This window comes from Apis laboriosa, unplaced genomic scaffold, assembly GCF_014066325.1.
Source record: "Apis laboriosa isolate Shangri-la unplaced genomic scaffold, ASM1406632v1 scaffold79_cov154, whole genome shotgun sequence".
Taxonomy (NCBI): domain Eukaryota; kingdom Metazoa; phylum Arthropoda; class Insecta; order Hymenoptera; family Apidae; genus Apis; species Apis laboriosa.
In genome coordinates, this window is record NW_025224475.1 from 396,955 (window position 1) to 416,972 (window position 20,018).

At 40.6% G+C, this 20,018-nt stretch overlaps 1 protein-coding gene across 6 annotated transcripts in view; it reads left to right on the forward strand.

Annotated features, from left to right (window-relative positions):
- LOC122719513 (potassium voltage-gated channel protein Shal) overlaps positions 1-20,018 on the forward strand; it is a 99,231-nt gene that overhangs the window by 64,377 nt on the left and 14,836 nt on the right. For 4 of the 6 annotated variants that reach the window (XM_043945407.1, XM_043945408.1, XM_043945409.1 and 1 more), the window contains exon 4: positions 3,139-3,291. In XM_043945407.1, the coding sequence (XP_043801342.1) occupies positions 3,139-3,291 (153 nt within the window). Of the gene's footprint in view, positions 1-3,138; positions 3,292-18,896 lie in introns of all 6 variants that reach the window. The other 2 variants (XM_043945411.1, XM_043945412.1) reach the window with 2 other exon arrangements.

Sequence of the window (20,018 nt, forward strand, 5' to 3'; positions counted from 1 at the left end):
AAAACGCGGAGAAGCATCGAAGGGCCCACTTGACCCGGCCATCTCGACTTTATCGCTGATCGATCGATAAAACTTTGGCTCGAATGCATAGGCGGAAATCAGTATGGCGGGACGTAGAAAGGAAAAGGATCGGTTATCGGCGATCACTCGACGTCAGTTTGGGCGAGAGTCACTCGGCCACTTGCAAGCTGCGCGGCGCAAGATTTGATCCCGTGGAAACGGAGCAGCCACGCAATCTCATCTGGAAAACCACTTTAGGAGGAAAGTTGGGAGGGAGGGGAGGGGGGCCTCCACTTTCTCGGTTAAACACTCGATAGATTTTCCATCGTTTGCCCTCGATCGATCCCTCGAGGTTATGAAACGTTGCCTGCTCTATTTTTTTGCGCTTCAACATTATGGATGCTTGGTTTAAGTTGATTAACCCTTTTCTCCCCATTTCTACCCTTCGATCGATCGGTTATCGATTGTAAATTAGTGCAGTAACGAGAAAAATTTATAGTCGTTACGATACGAAATACAGAGATACAGATCGATTATAGATCTTTGGATAAATTGATACGCGAGAGTGCTAAGATTTGTTAAAATCGATCGATCGAATTTTTTAAATATTATTATAGAAGATTAAGAAAGAAAATAAGAAATTTATTTCTTTATTTCATTGTACGCTTTATTCAAATGTATCGTTGTTATAATTTGGAGTTAGATCGATAGAATCGCGACAGAATTAGGATGAATTTCGAGGTGTATTGTATAGGAATGTAAATATTTCCATCGTGATTATGGACGAAATCCTGTGAGCACAACTGTAACAATAAGCCTTTCGCGTAAACGCGCGTGCTTTCCCTCCGGCTATGTAATTCGAGAAGAGAAACAAGTTGGAACGCAGTTCTAGCAATACCCGGTGGACCAAACTTCGGTCGACAACAATAGGACCCGGCGAAATTGCCCTTGTGAAAATGCCAACGTATTCACCACTTTTCCTCGTTGAACTATTTTCCTCGGTACACATATTTTACCCTCTTTCGCGTTTTTATCCCCTTCGTTTTATTAGACGCTTTTAAAAAGATATTCTATGTAAGGGAGCGAGTATATTTGAAAGTAAATAAACAATCGGAACAATTACTTTTTCGGAATGTTTCTCGACAAATGAATATTGCGTCGAGGGTAATTGTTCGTTTGTGCGTTGAGGGTATGAATGACTTGGTCTCGATAGATTTGTTTAGAAATATGACTGTCGAAAGCAATTCCCGACAGTTTTTCTTTTAAATCCTTGGAATTAATTTCTTTTTTTTTTTTAAAAATCGAAATAGTCGTCATTAATGAAAAATTTTTGAGAATAATTTTTCGAGTTTGTATTTTCGATTCGTAATAGAATTGGGTTAGAATTAATTTAAAAAAAAATCGACAATGACACTCTACAATCAGTAATGAAAAATAATTATTCGAAAATAAATTTCGAAAATTTTATTTTCAAATATATTCAAACCACGTATCACGGAAATTCAAAACGGATCTATTCAGGTCGAAGCGTGTATAATTGTCTGACTAGCCGTATACTCTATCTACTGCACAATTTATTCGATATCGTGATTAATTCTGATGAAAAATAAAAAAAAATTTTTCATCGAGTTTATGAAGTTAACTTTCTTTATGAAACATTTAGAAAGTATAATTCGTATATTAACCTTGTGCAAAGTTACGTGTAAACTTATATGTGTAATGCATTATGTGTGTAAAAATCTACTCGATTGATTATGATATTCTACTACTAAAAAGAAAAAAATGGAATCATAAACAAAGGAAATATGGTATTAAAAATTTGCGTGGATCGATAAAAATTTATGGGTAACGAGGTATATCGATGGTGTATCGTGGATTATAAAAGTTAGAACAAGGGGATAGAAACTTTAGACGATGAATTACGAGGCTGTAAACTCAGCGTGGCAGGCTTTACCACGCGAGTTACGTTATAGCTTTAAGTAGACCTAGACGATTCTACCCTTGATCTAAAAAACTCACGTGGCGCTACATTAAATAAACAAGAATGTTCGATTTCTATTTTCCTTCTACGCGTTAGGATTAAAATATCACGATCCATTATAGGAACTTTCTCACGATTATTAATATTGAAACGGGTGTGTGCATAAGTCAATAACGAATAACGAAATAATATTATCATCGGGTCTATTCACCCCTAACATTGGAATACATTTTTCCTTTCCCCTTTCGATTCATAATACCTTCATAATACCGAAGATAATTCCTCGTTTCCCTCAAATTTTGCAAAACGAAAAATTTACTCATCGTGATCGAATATAACTCGATCGATATTTTCCTTTCCATCCATAATTAAGGGGTTTATTCACTCCTAACATCGAACATTGAAATAAATTTTACCTTTTTTCTTTCGATTCATAATATCTTCGAAGATAACTCTTCGTCTCTCTCAAATTTTGCAAAAATCTACTCATCGTGATCGAATATAACTCGATCGATATTTTCCTTTCTTCTCGAATTTTGCTTAGAAAATATCCACAATTTAGAGGTATATACCTCTAACATTGAACATTGGAATAAATTTTTCGTTTTTCCTTTCGATTCATAATATCTTCGAAGATAACTCTTCGTCTCCCTCAAATTTTGCAAAAATCTACTCATCGCGATCGAAAATAACTCGATCGATATTTTCCTTTCTTCTCGAATCTTGCTTAGAAAATATCCATAATTAAGGGGTTTATTCATCCCTGACATCGAACATTGGAATACATTTTTCCTTTTTTCTTTCGATTCATAATACCTTCGAAGATAACTCCTCGCCTCCCTCAAATTTTGCAAAACGAAAAATTTACTCATCATGATCGAAAATAACTCGACATTTTCCTTTCTTCTCGAATCTTGCTTAGAAAACATCCACAATTTAGAAATCTTTTCACCTAACATTGAACATTGGAATACATTTTTCCTTTTCCCTTTCAATTCATAATATTTTCAAAGATAACTCTTCGTCTCCCTCAAATTTTGTAAAAATCTACTCATCGTGATCGAATATAACTCGATCGACATTTTCCTTTTTTCTCGAATCTTGCTTAGAGAATATCCACAATTTAAACTGACCAAAGACGACGATTTCTGTTTCAGGATCGCGAGTTCGTGGAGATGGAGGTGCCCTACAACGGTGCCCCGAAGAGGCCGGGCTCGCCCTCGCCCCTCACCTCTCCCGCGCACAGCACTGCCTCGAGGGGCGGCCTGCTGCACGCCTGCTGCGGCCGCTGCTACCCCCAACGTTACCAGGTACGCGGTCGCCGTATTCTCGCCTCGACGACCTCCATAAGCGAGGGCCCACCCTCGTCTTCCTCCCACTCTCACCAATCGCAGCCGGCGCAGTCCCATTATCAGCCGGTTGACCCAACCACGGTGCCGAACGTCGCGTTTAACGTGCCCGGTGACAGTGATCGGCAACGTCGCCAGGGCACCACCTCCTCCAGCCCCTACAACGAGACAAGGGTGTGAGCCGGGCTCGGGACAGCGATTCACAATCGAAGGAATTCGTTCGTTCCCTTTCGACCGTGATCGAGATTGCGATATATCGATACCTCACCACCGATCTCGAGATCCCACACCACCTGCACCACCTCTCGTTTCTCTTCGTGGTGAGTTCTTACTCAGCTTCGTTCTTCCCCGCTGTTGCAGGGGGAAACGGAAGCCTCGTTATTTGAAGAATTTATTGGATGATATTAGGTGGATATTAGATGGATCGATATCAGGTGGATCAGCACTCGATCTCGAGGCTGCGACGACAAGTAATGGGGTAACGAGGATCGGTATGAGGAAAGACTGAACGTTCCATATCTTGGAGGGATTCGAGGGATTTGATTCCAAAACCGACTGACTGACACTATAGGCGCTAATTTCGATTTTGGCTCCGATACGAGGAACTTCTTTCTCGCGAAATTTTAGGTAAACCGTTCGATCTTATCTTCGATCGTTGGGCGATCGGCTTGGGATGATTCTCGGCCTCGATCTTCTTAGTTGTCCCCGATCGAACGAAGACTCGAGCAAAGTTGGCCGGGTTCGAAAGAAATCCAAAAAAACGTTTGTGTTCCGATCCTAGGGCGAAATCCCACGTCCTCGAAGACTGGATCAATCGCGATCCTAACGATCGTTCACCGATTTTTAGATTATTACGAGTCGCTTGGAGATTAATTGCCGGGATTCGACGTTTAAATGAAACCCCATCTCTCTTCTCGATTCCAACAACACCGCTATATTATATATATACGTAGATGACGAAGTTACGTCAGTCGAGATGCATAACGTAACGGATTATCCTATGAGGTGTGAAGTGGAGTCGCGACAACGAAATATCGTCGACATCGAATCCCGGTTGTTAAGCACGACTCTCCAAGGAGAGTCTCTCCCACAAGCACTGCCAACGAGGGTTCGAATTTCGAACCGTGTGCTCTCTCTCTTTTCCTCCTGTATATTCTGATATTCTCGCTAATTCATCATCCCCTACCCCCGTGTCGTGCGTCGCATCACGGATTATTCGGCGCGTATATTTGATAACTAGCTAGATAAATCTGTCGTTTCGAACACTGGGGGAAAGCTATCGAAGATTCCTCCTCCTCTCGCGGACAGATTTCCTCCTCTCCTTCAGGAGGAAGAGATTCGCGACATAGAAGAGAATTTCACAATGCAATATAATGGATCGGCCGCGTTTCCTCGAGACGATCGGTTTTATCGGTTTCTCGTTTACCAACGATCGGTACAAACGAATCGAGAAATGACCGCGGTTCCTCGATCCCGATTTTCTCGCGTTCGTACGTGGTATTCTAGAAGTGATGAATAAAAGGAATAAGATAAAAAGATGGAACGCACGCGGTGCGTTCTTGGAACTCTTCCAAAATCCATTCGGAACGTTTCGAGAGTTTCGAAAGGAAGCGTTTCGAAGATATAATTCGGCCGATTTTTCGATTTTTTCCTCGTCGAGGGAAGGGGGATCGAATCGTTGTCGCGTGTCGCGCTTTCGGTTGTCCAGGAATCGAAAGAAAGAAAGAAAGAAAGAAAGAAAGGAGAGAATCTCTCGAGGCTTTCCTTTGTGATACATTTCTTCTGTGATTGATAAATTTCTCGAGACACGAGCGGCCGTTGTTCCTTTCCGCAATCGTGTTCCAGTGATTCTGTCGGATCCATATCAGGTTTAGATAGAAGATTCTCGCGTTTCTCGATTTCTCGTGATCCATCTTTCTCTTGAGCACCAAGATCGATGATCGAGGGCTCGAAACCATGGCTCTAAATCATCCGTAGAATCGTAGCGATTATCTAGATTATTATCGAGTCGTTATCGGCCTTCTAATTTGAAAAAATTATCTTCTTTAGCCTTAATCTACTAGTCTTATTCGAATTCTAAATCGATGTCGTAGCGAATAGAATCGGAGAGGGGGAATAGAAAGGTTCGTCGTTTCTCCCGATAGATGGATAATTTTGAATTGACGACGAGCATGGCGTACCCTCCCCCCTCCTCCTTAATCGAAATCATTAGATCTCTCTTTGAGAATCTCGTAGATCGAGACCTTAGGGTTACCTCTTTCAGTCGAGCGGCCTTTTCACTTTCTCTCTCTCTGTCTCTCTCTCTCTCTGTCTCTGTTTCTCTCTCGTCTCTCGAAGCACGCAGAGTAGTAGATTCTTGCCAAAGTAGTCCCATCATTGTGAGAACGTCCACGAGTTTATCTCGCTCAACGATACTTCTCTTGGAGAAGTAGATTCGTATTAGAAACCGAGGCGTGAAGAAACGTTTGGCTCGAAATCTCTCTTCGGATCTCATTTCTTTTTTCAACGTTTTTATATTCATCGTGTAGAAAGCAACGAGGGATGCGCCGCCATATAATATAATCGAAATTCGAAAAGAAGCGGCGGGGGTCGTAGTTGTGGACTCGTTACGTGGTAGAATCGACGTTAACGAGGGAAAATGAGAGGTGATAAATGATCCTCTGGCAGATCGGGGACGAGACCCCATCGGAACCCCATTAAGTGTCGTTCCTCTTCCCTCTTCTAATCCCCCTTGTGCTCTTTCTCTCTCTCTCTCTCGAACTCGAACTCGCCATTTTTCTTTCGGCCCATCCACTTCCATTCCATTCCATTCCTATTCCATTCCATTCCTATTCCGCCGTGTTAATTCTTCCTTTATTCTCGAGATATATCGCCCTTCCAATCGTCTTGGATCGTCGAAATTTATTTAAAGGAAAAATTTGGACGGGTCGCACCATTTTTTTGAAATCGAAACCGTGGCCAGGAATAGTATTTGAGAGACTGGGGTGAAAGAAGCTCATCCAAGTTCCATTAAGCCACTTCTTGCTCCGTTTCTTTTCTCACTCGAGCTTCTTCCCTTTTCAATCACGTTAATTCGCTAATTAACCGATGGCCGATCCTCCGACCATCCTCTTCAGAATCATCATCTCGAAATTGAATCTCGAGAGATCGATTAAAGTCTTTTTCTCTCACTCGTTCAACCTCTTGTTTGCTATTTTCTTTCGACGTTCGATAATTTCCATCCGGTTGGAAGAGGTTTCCTTTTCATCTCCGAAGAGGAAGGGAGAACCTTACATTTGCATTTGTACAGAATCGGTTGTAGATTCTCGGCTGTGTTCAATGCTGTTGAGTCCGTCGACATTATCCTCCCGCATACTTTTCTCAACTTCGAATAATCGGAGTTCATACAGAGGGATTTTAAACGTTGGATCGATCGGGAAGGTAGTAATAGAAATGATCCGTTTAAACGGGAGAGCTGTTTAATTAATGATTGTTGTTTAATTAATCGTTAATGTTTAATTAATCGTTAATGTTTAATTAATCGTAATGTTGTTTAATTAATCGTTGTTGAATGATCGTTGACATTTTTCATCCTCGAACTTTTAACGATCGTAGAACCGCTTTTTCTCGAATCGTCGTTCTCTTACGTCTTTGTTTCTCCCATTCATAACAGATGTTCATATAATTGACGCTTGGCACCAGTTCAGATAACGAAAGCTCGGCTGGATTTCAACGCTTAACACTTAAATTCACGGATCACGTGAAATGGAAATTTCCTATTCTACGATGACGTGTATAATACTCGAATACTCCTCAATCGAGAATTATACGAAAAAGTAATTATTATTATTATTATTATTTATATTGTGCACATTTCGTCTTTGCATAGAAATCAATCATCTGGATGATCGATGAAAATTTCGTTTTCGTATGTGTAGATTTAAACAGATTTATCGCGCGATAAAGGATGTTGATCCGAGGATATGATAGACGTGTCAGACGTCGTGTATATACGAATGATGTTTGTCTGGTGGTCTGGTATCAGTTTGTTGGTGTTCGAACGTGTTCCACGGCGGCTTTAAATCAATGATAAGATTCATACGCGGAGAAGGAACACGCGGTTGGTTGAGCCGTCAACCGGCACAACGAATGTGTTCCTGCCGTATTGTGTATACGTATTCGACCAGGCTTTGCTTGAAATTGTCCGAATGGAAGCGAACGGCGTTTATACTATCTCTTGGAACACCGTTTACGAATAGATTAATGGAAAAATATTTCGAGAGATGCATTCTTCGAGGCGTCTTCTTCCAAAGAAACTTGGTTTATACGAATTTGGCTCGTTCTTCGATTTACGACAGGAATCGATTTTCGTCTCATCTCAAATTATAAATAAAATTCTATATATAAGATCTCGAAGTGATCTCGAGCCATACGTAGCCTATGGACGATATCCCATTGTGTTGGGATTCGAAACGAAAGGGATATCCAGTGTTTGAATCGTCTTCCCCGTCTTCTAGGTCGAGCCTCGCCGCTCGTCTAACCCTATCCCACGTCTTCCATTTTTAGATTAAAAAGGAAAAAGGAAAAAAAAAAAAATGAGAAAACTCGACTGGAAGCCGCGCATCGAATCCTGCCCGAGCTCGTGCCCGCCTTCTTCTCGTCCGATCGCACAAATAATAATTAATAATCACAGCCCCCGCGACTAATGGCCCCCTTCTATAATTACACTAACTCTGTCCGAATTCCATCAAGTTCCACGAGACGACGCTGAAGCATTCGCGGTGTGGACACCAAGTGGAAGTGATTCGTCCCGGGCGAAACCGCGTGTACGATTGGAAGATCACGGAACGGAAAAAAAAGAAAGAGAAAGAAAGAAAGAAAGAAAGAAAAAGAAAAAGAAAGAAGAGAGAGAGAGAGAGAGAGGGGGAGAGAGAGAGAGAGAGAGAGGAAAAAGAAAAATCTCTTCTCGCACGCGTTGTTTCGTTCTCGGGTACACAGAATCCCACTATTCTTTTTTTTCCCTTTATCCAGTTCGACGGGGGAATTGGATAAAGCCGCCGACCAAATCGTATAAATATTCGTGAAAATCGAATCGAATATCGCGCGAACGGAGACGAACGAAGCTCGTTCTCCAAAACTTGACTTTCGTTTCCTTGGCCTTGTTCGGTATCCAACTTTCGTATATTCGAGCATCATGGATGCTTTGAAATATATCGTTCGAAGATATATATATATATATATACATATATATTATATACGTTCGAGAGATCGATGGACGATCTTTCGAAACTTCTTCTTCGATTCTCGCGCGTTCGATTTCCGTTCGATCGCACGCACGCGTGTTATCTCGCGTGTTGTGCCCAATGGTTCTATAGATGATATATTGTACCGTACGTGGATCCTTTGGATTGGCAGCAGGTTGAGACCAAAGGTGCGAGCTTTCGGCCCTTGAAAAAAAAAAAAAAAAAAAAAAGAAAATCTAGTTTTTAAGGAGAAACAACCTTCTTTCCTCGTATAGATGTAGGAGAGAAAAGTCTAAATCGCAAAACGAAACGTTCGAGATCACATGCCAGCCATTGTACGGAGGTGTGTACATGGGAGGAGAGGCGAGTTAATCGATTATTCGATCGGTCGAGGATCGACTTTTTTGCATTCTCGATTTGTTTGGCATTCCGTCCGGCTTGCCGTTCAAACGCGTGCAATCAACTCTTTTCGCGAATCCGTTGTAATTCTTTTCCAACAAGCCAATTTCCCTTAATACTCCCTCCCCCTCCGATAAAGAGAAACGACGACTATTTTCTCTCCCCCTTTCCTAAAATCGAGAATTCAGTTTCAGAATTTTTTTTTTTTTCTTTTTTAACAATCGAAATTATGCTCGAGCATAATTCATAAAACGTTTAATAATCGCGTTTTATATATTCGATGATATCGATATCGTTGGTTTTAATAATCGTGATTCACGGCTGGGAATAATCGCGTAAATATTTCCAGAGAGCGAGATTTATCGATCGATTCCTAAATTGGCGACATAAATCGGCGCGGGATCCCCTAATTGATTTCGTTCGTATCTCGCGACGCAAGCCGGATCCGAGTGCCGATCTCGAGCGCCATCTGAAGGCCAATCCTCGGCTCGCTCGCGGCCATTCCACCTCGATTAAAGGGTTGTCGTCCATTTTTCTAAATTAACGAATAAATCTCTCGACTCTTTCAGCGCTTAATTCTAAGAATACGTGTAGAAAATTTGTAACGTAATCGTTTCGCTTTTTAAATTTCAATTTCTTTTATCCTTCGTTTTTTTATTTCTCACGTAATAATTTTGCGCCCACAGCGCTGAACGGGTCGATCGTTGGTTATTATCGAACATATTTAACGATTTTGTCTGTTGTGCTTCGTAAAGATTGAACTGTTTCCGGTATAGTCGAGCGAATAAGTCTCGAACACAGTCTCGACACAGAAACCGTCCTCGTCTCAATCAAAATAATATTCGTAAGTTGTCTCGTTTTTCCCACCTTCGTTTCCATTCTATCTCTCGATTGCTCAAACTTTAACAAGCGTTACAAAGCGCGACCACACCATCGACATCGATGGAATCGTTGATAGAAACGTTTGTAACTGTCAACATACCGCGAAACGGTTCGATATTCGGAAAGTATAGCGGACGAGCTTCCACGTGGAAATTTTCTCAAGGACATCTGTTCACGCGTTCCAATATTAAGCGTTAAGGAAAAAAAGAAATTTCTCGATTCTTGATCCGAGAATACTAAACTTTCTTCCTGTTATTGAAATCGGATCTTCCGTCGGAGGATCGATTTTCGTAGACTTTTTTTTTTCTTTTCTTTTTTCCTTTGATCGAGCCGAGGATACGATACGATTTCTTAACTAAGATCCTCGCCACACATTCCAACGATCTTGTTCTCGTGATTACACTTCTCTCTTCCGATGGAGCGCCATTCTCGAGCGCGGCGAAAAGAAAGAAAGAAAGAAAGAAAGGAATCGGAGATCCTTTGACGAGGCGATATGTCTGAAGGAAATAAAGAGATTGAGATTTTTTAATTCCGCGTCCTTTCGACCCAACCCCAAACAAGTATTCTCACGAATTTGATTTTCTCTAATTCCGGATACATTCCAATCGAAATCGAGAAAGTAACGATTGGGGAAAATGCGAAATTGGAACTCGAAGTCCGTTCCATTCGTGAAGAAAAAAGCAAAGGAGAAAGATCTTATTCCCGATCTTTATAACCGTTTCACGTTTAATTCGTTAAGAGCACGCCTGCACGGATCTTTTCTTTTCACGCACAACCAAGAAAAGTGGAGTTATTATTATTCTCCCCGTGCAGGTGGGCGACAGACGGATCCAGCATACCGCGACTCTGCAGACGTTGGACGAATATCTCTTTCGGGGCAGAAGTTCCGAAATTCCGCGTTCACAGATCAGATCGGAAACTGCTTTCCTTACTTCCTTATTCCGGCAACGAGAAACGAGTTGAAACAACGAACGATGGATGGATATTCACACGAGTCATCCTTGCACGGTTATCGACTAGAAAATTGTACGACAACCGGCCTTGACCTTAGGGTGACAGTCCACAGTAGGTATACTCCACGCGTTTCCTTGTACGTGTACGTGTATCTATGCTCGTTCCAGATCTCTCTTTCGAGCTTTCCTGTTGGAGGAAGGAAAAGCACCTCTGCCGAGCATCATCATCATTCGCCATTCCGTACGTTGTCCGACGATCGATTCGATTATCCAGTATTATTTATTGGAGGAAATATGTCGTAGAAATAGATCGATTTATATTTTTCATCGGCCATTTCGATTCTTGGACGGTGGACGAATCGAAAGAAAAAGAAAATGGGTTGATCTGTTTTAATCGTATCCCGGTAACCGCTATTGGATATTGTTCGATGCTCGAAAAATGTCACGTCAAATGTGACGCTATGAATGATACATTATTTATTTCGAGATAAAATCGATGAAAAGATCGAACCTCGTTCTTGGACAATGTACTAATATCGATGTGGAACACAAAATTTCGTTGTCACGTTGCTTCTTCGCTTCTGCACACACTCGTTCAATTCGTAAATTAATTTCGTAAATTATTTGGATCATCGCCTGTAATGGAATTTCCAATATCTCGTCGCTATATATTCGATACTTCGACAAACTCTTGGACAATTTTTATATATATTTTTATATATATCTTTATATATATAATTTTTATATATATATTTTTATATATATTTTTTTTCGAATTATCTCGAGGACAGTACAGTCGATTCCCTTATTTTTGCCGCAGTTTTACCGAGTTTCTTTGGATCAATTTTCGTCAACTTCCTCCTCTCCTCCCGATTTAACGGCAGAAATCTCCCGAAGAACATTTCTCGCGGGACTTGCGTCGTTCAAAGTTTCGAGGTCTCGAGCTGAATTTTTCTTGCACGTGTCAACTTTCCCCCTCCCTCTCCTCCTTCTTCTCCTCCTCTTTCTTCGTGCTCCAACGTCGAGTTCTTTTTTTTTTTTTTTTTTTTTTTTTATTTCCACCGAACACTTGGGCGCGCGTCGTCGCGTGCGTTTAGTGCGTCGCGTGGCTGGTTCACAATGGACGACGAGTGGTGGAAGGAAAAAAGAGAGAGAGAGAGAGAGGGAAAGGAAAAAGGATCGGCGATTCTCTGGCGCGTGTTTCACGATCAAGCGAGAAAATGAAAATTTTCACGTCGCTTTGCTCTTTTCTTCCCTTTCCTTTTCGACGAGGAAATTGGATTTGTTATTATTATTATTATCATCATCATCATCATCATCATCATCATCATCATCATCATCATCGTAATCTTGTTTCTTCTTAGAATGGAATTATTTTAAAGACGTTTTTAAAACTTTAAAACTTTCGCTTTTTATATATACGAAAGGGATACGAAGAGTGAAAAAGTATCGGGATAAATTCAGAGTGAATATTTATATTACGGATATTCATTCGCGGATTTTTATTCGCGAAATATTGCACGAGATATTAAAATATATGGAGATTTTTTTTGAGTGGACATTCGCTTCGCTCTTCAAATATCCTTTGGATATGTATGTATTTTTTTTGTGAATTCAAATTTTGCGTACAAATTGTACGTAGAGGGACATCCATCTGTGATAATTAAAAATTGGTTCGATTCATTTTTTTCTTCTTTTTTTTTTTTTTAACGAAATTATTGTTTCATTAAATACGCGTACAATCTTATTTTTTTTCCTTATCTCGATTATTATTGCTCAATTATCCCAATTATTTTAGTATCTTGATATCTTCCTTTTTCCTTCATATCGTCGCCGTTTATTCTACACTCTGTCTGTTCTCTCGCATTAATTATAGGAGCCGATCCTATTCCCTCGTCTCTCGATCGTCACACCCTCGTGAATCTCGTCTTTGTCCTCGATTACTGACCTACGCGTTACCTAATCCTCGCCTTTTGTCTAAGTGTCACGCTTCGCCACTTCGTACTATGCAAATCTTCTCGTCCGAGTTTCTAACCTATCCGCCAACTTTGCAACGCGATTGCTTATGCTGGTGAACAAGTTTCGTTAAAAAGAGGCTTCGTATAAACGTATCTTTGTATGCGTTGATTAATCTATTCTGCATACACATTTTTCTCTTTTTTTTTTTTCGAAGGAAAATCCATTCGAGGGAAATCGATCGATTTATTAAATAAGAGATAATAAATATTTTTACTCTTTTTTGAATTTTCGTGCATATAATTTCAAATAAATTTTTCTCTTTTTCTCCATTTTTCTCTTTTTTTTTTTCGAAGGAAAATCGATTCGAGGGAAATCGATCGATTTATTAAATAAGAGATAATAAATGTTTTTGTCTTTTTTGAATTTTCGTGCATATAATTTCAAATAAATTTTTCTCTTTTTCTCCATTTTTCTCTTTTTTTTTTTTCGAAGGAAAATCGATTCGAGGGAAATCGATCGATTTATCAAATAAGAGATAATAAATATTTTTACTCTTTTTTGAATTTTCGTGCATATAATTTCAAATAAATGAATCGCGTTCGAATTTGTCGAGAGTCGAATTTCTGAGCGTTCGATAAATAGCTCGATAGCTTTTAACCACTCGGATAATTAAAAATGTTCAAGAGTACGTCGTTGTTTTCTTTTTCCATCGATTTATGGGTCGTAATGAACTTTGGTCCCTTCGTTCATGCAAGAAAAATTCTCTCGAGGATTTTAACGAACGTTTCCCTGAAAATTTCCTGAAGGAATAAGATTACGAGCTTTAATTTCGGCTCGTAAGTGATCGAGAAATATTAGTGATTTTTGAGGGATCGAAACTATATTTTGCAGAGGAATAATATAATTCGTATTGATATTATAGAATAATTGAATAATTGATTCAACGTATTCGAAATTCGAATTTAAAGAAACGCATAGCGATCCTCGAATACGAGTCACGTACAAAATTAAGGTTCCCCTTTCGTTTCTATTTTCGATGCAAAAATCGGACAACATCGATGCTAATTACTGTCAAACTCTTCCTCTACCTTGGACAGAAACTAATTACAACGTGTTGCCAAGCGCGAACACATCTTTCCACCATTGCTTTCCACCATCGATAATAAACCGTGCCTCGAGAAGTGGCTCGATTTAGACGAACAACGCCACGTGTTTCGATTCTTGTGAAATCGTCCCACGAACTTTTAATTCTAAATTATATATACATTCATTCCAATCTTTGGATATTCCTTACGCTCGTCGAGATCGTTCACACCTGCGTCCAAAGCTGAGCTTTGGAATCGTGCATTTGCAATATCCGTTGTTAAACGGATACGATCCTCCCTTCGGAGGAATTTCAACGAACGAGCTTCGCGGAAAGAGCGACGAGATTCAGAAGAAAAAAAAAAAAGAGAATAAATAAATAAATAAAATCGTCGATTTTTCCAAAACTTTCCGACTCCTGTGCTCCCCCTGGTGGCCTCGTTATCACTTTAGTTATCGCGCGTTGCCTGACGGAAGGAAAGAAAAAAAAAAAAAAAAAAAGGGAAAAGAAAGAATAAATTATACAATAATTGTCACCGAGCGCGTCGAAATTAATTGCCCCGATAATAATGCGTATTATAATATATAACACGAGTTGCTTTCATGAATAATGCATAGCCGAAGGAACACCGGGAGCCTGTAGTGGAGCATCCACTTCAGATCAGCCAGGCAAGATAAAATTGAATCTTAAGTGTCCGTCTGAAAAGCTCCGTCAATTCACTTTTGCCGTCGGCCCAGTAACGAGCACCATCTTTTCGATCACACTTCTACTTGCCAACCTTCCAGAGATATCCACCCCACTCCCCCCACGTCCTCCTCCAACAATCCCAACACCTTCGATTTATTAAGAGAATTGCAAAAATTGATGAAATTTTTCGATCCCCCGATAAAATATTGGAATCCATGGAAAATCGTGGTCGTGGATCGGAATATGATGAGGTGCACGTGTTGTACAATGTTGTACTTTTCTGTATATTTTTGTTCTTGTTCTTTCTCTTTCTCTCTCTCCCTCCCCCCCACCATCTCTCTCTCTCTCTCTCTCTCTCTCTCTCGCGAAAGATAGATCAATTATTTTAGAATTAGAATTTGATTCTTTTTTTTTTTTTTCTCGAGAAAGCGAAGGGAAAGATCGTTGTAAAAAAATGTTGTAAAATGTTGATCTACTAAATGTTGAAATTTTTAAAATTACGAGCCCCTCATCATTTTCGAGCCTCTCGACCCATTTTGCCTTATTGATGTTGATTAATCCTCCCCTCCCTCTCCTCTCCAATTTTTGCCCCACTTAATCGTTATTAGAAACCGATTGGCCCGTTATACATATACGACACACCCATATATATACCATATAGCTGGTTCGATTAAATATATTGTATATAATTGTACGTGGATCATTGTTACCTTGTGTATGTTTTTTTTATTCCAATCAAGGGTACGAAGCGAGAGAATGTTTTTCTTTTTTTTTTTTTTCCGCGCGGGAAAGGAAAATTCCGTGACGAGGAGGAGGAGGGCCTGATCGAAGGAAAAAACAAAAATCGATCCGTATCAGACATCCAATCCCCGATATTGATTGAAAAGCAAAATTTTACAAAATTATACATTCGAAATATCGTCTCGAGGGGCGACGTGTCGTTTGATGGAGGCCGCGCTAGCGCCACCCTTTGTGCCGTGCCCCTTCGATCGTGCGTAAGAAGCCTCGAAGAAACGAACGGGCCCACGACGATAATAAATCATCTGTTTTTCGCCTCGTTCCGGGGACGAGTGTCAGGGATTGGGAAATTCGGGAGCCCTCCTCGTGGGGCCGCGTACATCAATCAATCATCCCCCCGATTGTTTCATCCCCCCGTTGCAAGAAAATTAATTAGAAACCTGCCAGCCTGTCGGCTCGCCTCGATTATAGCCGGTGGTAATAAAAGAAAAAAAAAGAAAAAGAATTGAACGCACGGAGCACGGGAAAAAGGATGATCCGCGAAGGAGAAAGAAGCTTGGTAAATTATTATCAAATCATCGATCGATAATTATGAGGCGACTGCCCTTCCTCTCCTCCGTGATTCGCATCCAACGTCGTCGCTTCCAACAGTGCTTCCAATCGTCGTTCAAATTAATTATCGTTCAACAGGTAAGTGGGTGGACGGATGTAAACCGGCTGTAAACGTCGCGACGAGGCAGGCTGCCGTTTGCCAATTTTTACTACGATTACGACTTTACGAATCGGCCCAACCTTAACCTCGCCCATTCATCGGTATATGAAATCATCGTTGATGTATTCAACGCACGAGGTGTTTCTCGAGATGAACGCTTCACGGAAACAAGAAATCTTGAAATATTTTATACATTCCCTCCTTCGCGTGTGAATATCCGTGACGCGTTCGCGCTGATTCATCGCCAACGATTCTCATTGTTATAAATCAAGTACAATTAATTGGCGGAATACGGAAACACCTGGTAGCGATATTAAATCGATATTAACGAGAAATTTCGTCGAAATTCGATCGAGATTTGTCTTATTAATCTCCCCCCTACCTCTTAATTTCTGCCATTCCATCCATTTCTCGAGTTAATCGTCGAGAAATCGTATTCACGATGTAATTTCACGATGTAAATATGTCTGTACATTTTGTAACATAAAACACACTGTCGGCACCCTGTTGTGCGTGGTTCGTCCCGTAGAAACAGTTCTCGTCCGTTTAAGGTAAGAGCCTTAATTTAACGACAAAAAAAAAAAAAAAGGAACTCTGTTACTATTTGTCTATATCTTTTTTATTTTTGTTTTTTTTTGTTTCTTTTCTTGATCGCCACCCCATTGATACCAAAAGCCTGCTAGTTAATTGCAGATTAGCATTACATTGTTGGGAAATGTTGTTCACTTATTGATCGATTACTACTATGTTTTTTCTTCTTCTTCTTCTTCTTCTTCTTCTTCGTTCTCTTGGCACACTTATCCTCCACCCCCATCACCCAGCATTGCGCTACTCGCATTGCGTTACGTTATTACGCCTCTCTTGTTTCTTGGATTGTTTGAATGCGAAACCTTTCTTCTGCGAACCGTATCTTTCGCGCCCCACGAGTTGTTCGAATCGTCGTTCCCAATTTCTACCCCCTATTTTCCTCCCTTTTCCTTCCATTTTTTCGACCAACGAGGGAACGATTCGCTCGTCCCTTCTTCCATTCCTCCCCCTCCCTTTCCTCCCCTCCAGCGACGATCCTCGTTGTGTCGTTGAACTCGCGACCGATTAATTAGCGAGCGACTCGAGGACGCGACAAGTTGCATGATAATGAAGAACTGTTGTCTGTTGCGGGGGCCGCGATTGGCCCCGGTGTTTTTGACCCCCGATCGACTCGAACGAACCCCTTGGTTACGTTTCACTTGGATCGATCGCGAGCCAACCAACCTCTAATTATTCTGTTTTCTTTCAGTGAGACGAGACTTTTAGAGTAAGATATAAGACCTTCCTTCTCTTCTTCAACTTTACTGATCGATTGAAGAAACTCTATGTTACCTTTCGTTCGTCGAACGTCTTATTTTTCTCTCTTTTTGCAAACAGATATCAAAAAGGGAGAAAGTTGTATCGAACGGGAATTTATTATATTAGGGAGGGAGGGAGGGGGGATGGATGGGAAAGTTATTCACGATAATTTTGTAAAAGAAATGGATGAACGTCGAATGGCCTGATCGCGATTGTAAATTCGTTCCAAGGGGAGATATTTTTGTTTCGATTGTTGGAAATTAATGGAGATTCTTTTTTCAAAAAAAAAAAAAAAAAAAAATAAGTGATAAAAATACGATGGAAATATCATTCGAACGGACGGACTATATTCTTTTTTCAAGCTCAAAAAGTTCAAAAGTTTAAATTCGCGAAATTAAAATGGCGATATTTCCGTTCTAAATTAGAACGACGAAAGAAGAAATGAAAATTCTAGGATATCGGAACATATACCCACCCGAAAATACACGCGCCCACGCGACCACATTTCCACAAATTTCAACAAAATTTCGAAAATACGGGTATTGATTTATCGAATCGAAAAGATCGACGCATCCGACCCGACCCGACCCGGTGCGACAATTCGATAAACACGGTTTCGATTATTTCGATTCTCTTTTCAACATTGTCCAATTAAAATTCCCGTGTCCCGTTCCGTGATAATGATTTTACACGGCCGTTTCGTCGCCGATCCCTCCCCTCCCCTCCCCAAGCGCGTCCATCGAGCGCGCCATTGCCGACCAACTCGTTGCGTTGCACGAATTTTCGGGAAATCGGGGTCGGGCGTTAAACGTGGGCTAATTAAATTTAATTAAACCCGGCGATTAAGTCCGTTCCGCTGGCTTGCGAACGGGTTGCGAAGTGGTTCTCGCCCCGTTCCTCCAGGGATGATCGATCTGATAGATAGTGGAAGGAATCTAGCGTCTTAGAAGGTTTTTAGTCGAATCTTAGACTTGTTTGGTAGTCGAGGACCAGTGTAGAACGAGACGGAACTCGGTGGGAAACGAACGACAGGAGAAACGACGCACTGTCGGAGGGGGGTGGGGGGTAGGGGAGTTTGGAAATATAACAAATGGATTTTAAGGCCTCTTTCGTCGAGAGCTGGTGGAGCCTTCGAAATGGCGCGCCATCCATTCTTCGTGTTTAGATGGAATTACTTTTTTAGGGATTAGATCTATATAGATAGAGATCTATGACGTATAATAAGGAAACGCGTAGAAGATATGTAGATGATACCAGTAGATGTTTGGTTGATTGATTTTTTTCGAATAATTTTCCCTTCCGCTCCTTCCTTCCTGCCCCTCCCCCCTACCCCCTCTTTCGACGAGACCGAAAAATTTCCAGAAAATTTGGGAATTTGAGAAAATTCTTTTCGTTCCGGCGGGGGGGAATAAGAAAATCACGTCCCACGGGACGACGTATATTAACACGTGCACACGTGTCTTCTTTTTTTTTTTTTTCTTCCATCGTGTCACGATTGAATAGAGATATAAATGAGAGTAGAGGTCCATAGTAGAAACAGACACTTTAGGGTAGGTGAGCTTAGCGTGCAACAATGTAGTGTGTGCTTGTGGTGTGGATTTCAGCAGGCGTACAGTCAGTACATCCCGGCGACAAGGGCCCAAGTAACGGGTGCCCAAGGGGGGCAGACCGGGGCTGCGATGGACGGGACTTACCTCGTCGAGGCCTCGTTCTGAGCGTTTGGCCTGGGCCAGTTTCTTAGCCAGTTTTAGTAAAAAAAAAAAAAAAAAAAGAAAAAAAAGAAAGAAAGAAAAGAAAAAAAGAAAGAAAAAAAAAAGAAAAAAAGCACTATTAAAAACCCACAGAAATCCACAATAAACCCGAGACAAATAAGATATAAGATGAAAGAAATAGCAAGCAGAAACACGAAATAGAAGCAGAATAAATAATCGAGAGAAAAGTAATAATATTAATAATAATAATAATAATAATAGTAATAATAGTAACAGTAATAATAAAAAGCATAAAAAAAAAATAAAGATAGAAAGGACAAAACGTATAAAAAAATCGAAACGATTAGAAACAAACGATTCGAACGTAACGATTTGAACGGCCGTGCGTTTAGAAGAAGGAAAGGTAACACGAGATGTATACGATTTACGTATTTATTACATAGACAAAAATTTCGAGTCGGTCCACACACTTAGAGAAATCAAATCGAACGAGAATGAATTTTCAGAGAGAACGGAGTTTAACGAACGAGAAGAAAGTAGACGATATGGATAAGACACGGATGGAACACACACGAACATCGTGTCGAAAATAGAAAATAAAATAATAACAATAATAATAATAATAATAATAATAAACAAATTGAAATAATTGACACAAGACACACACAGTGATTCTAAAAAGCACACAGATATATATATATATATATAATATATAAATCAATCAAATTCTTCTATTTCCTCATTTCCGTGCCTCCACCCGTTCATCGACGACCGACCACCAACTGTGCGATCCACGTGGAACCATTGGACGACCAACGATGACGTCGCATCGTCCGCCCATCATCGTCATCGTCATCACGGGCGTCATCGCGCCTCCACTGGCCATCACCATGAAAATTAATCGTCCCTCATCTCCTGCTCGCCTACGAACGCCTCGGCATCTTTCTCTGTTCACATCCTCTTTCTTCATCCGAGTCGTTCTTCCACAACGATGGAACGAAAACAAAAAAAAAA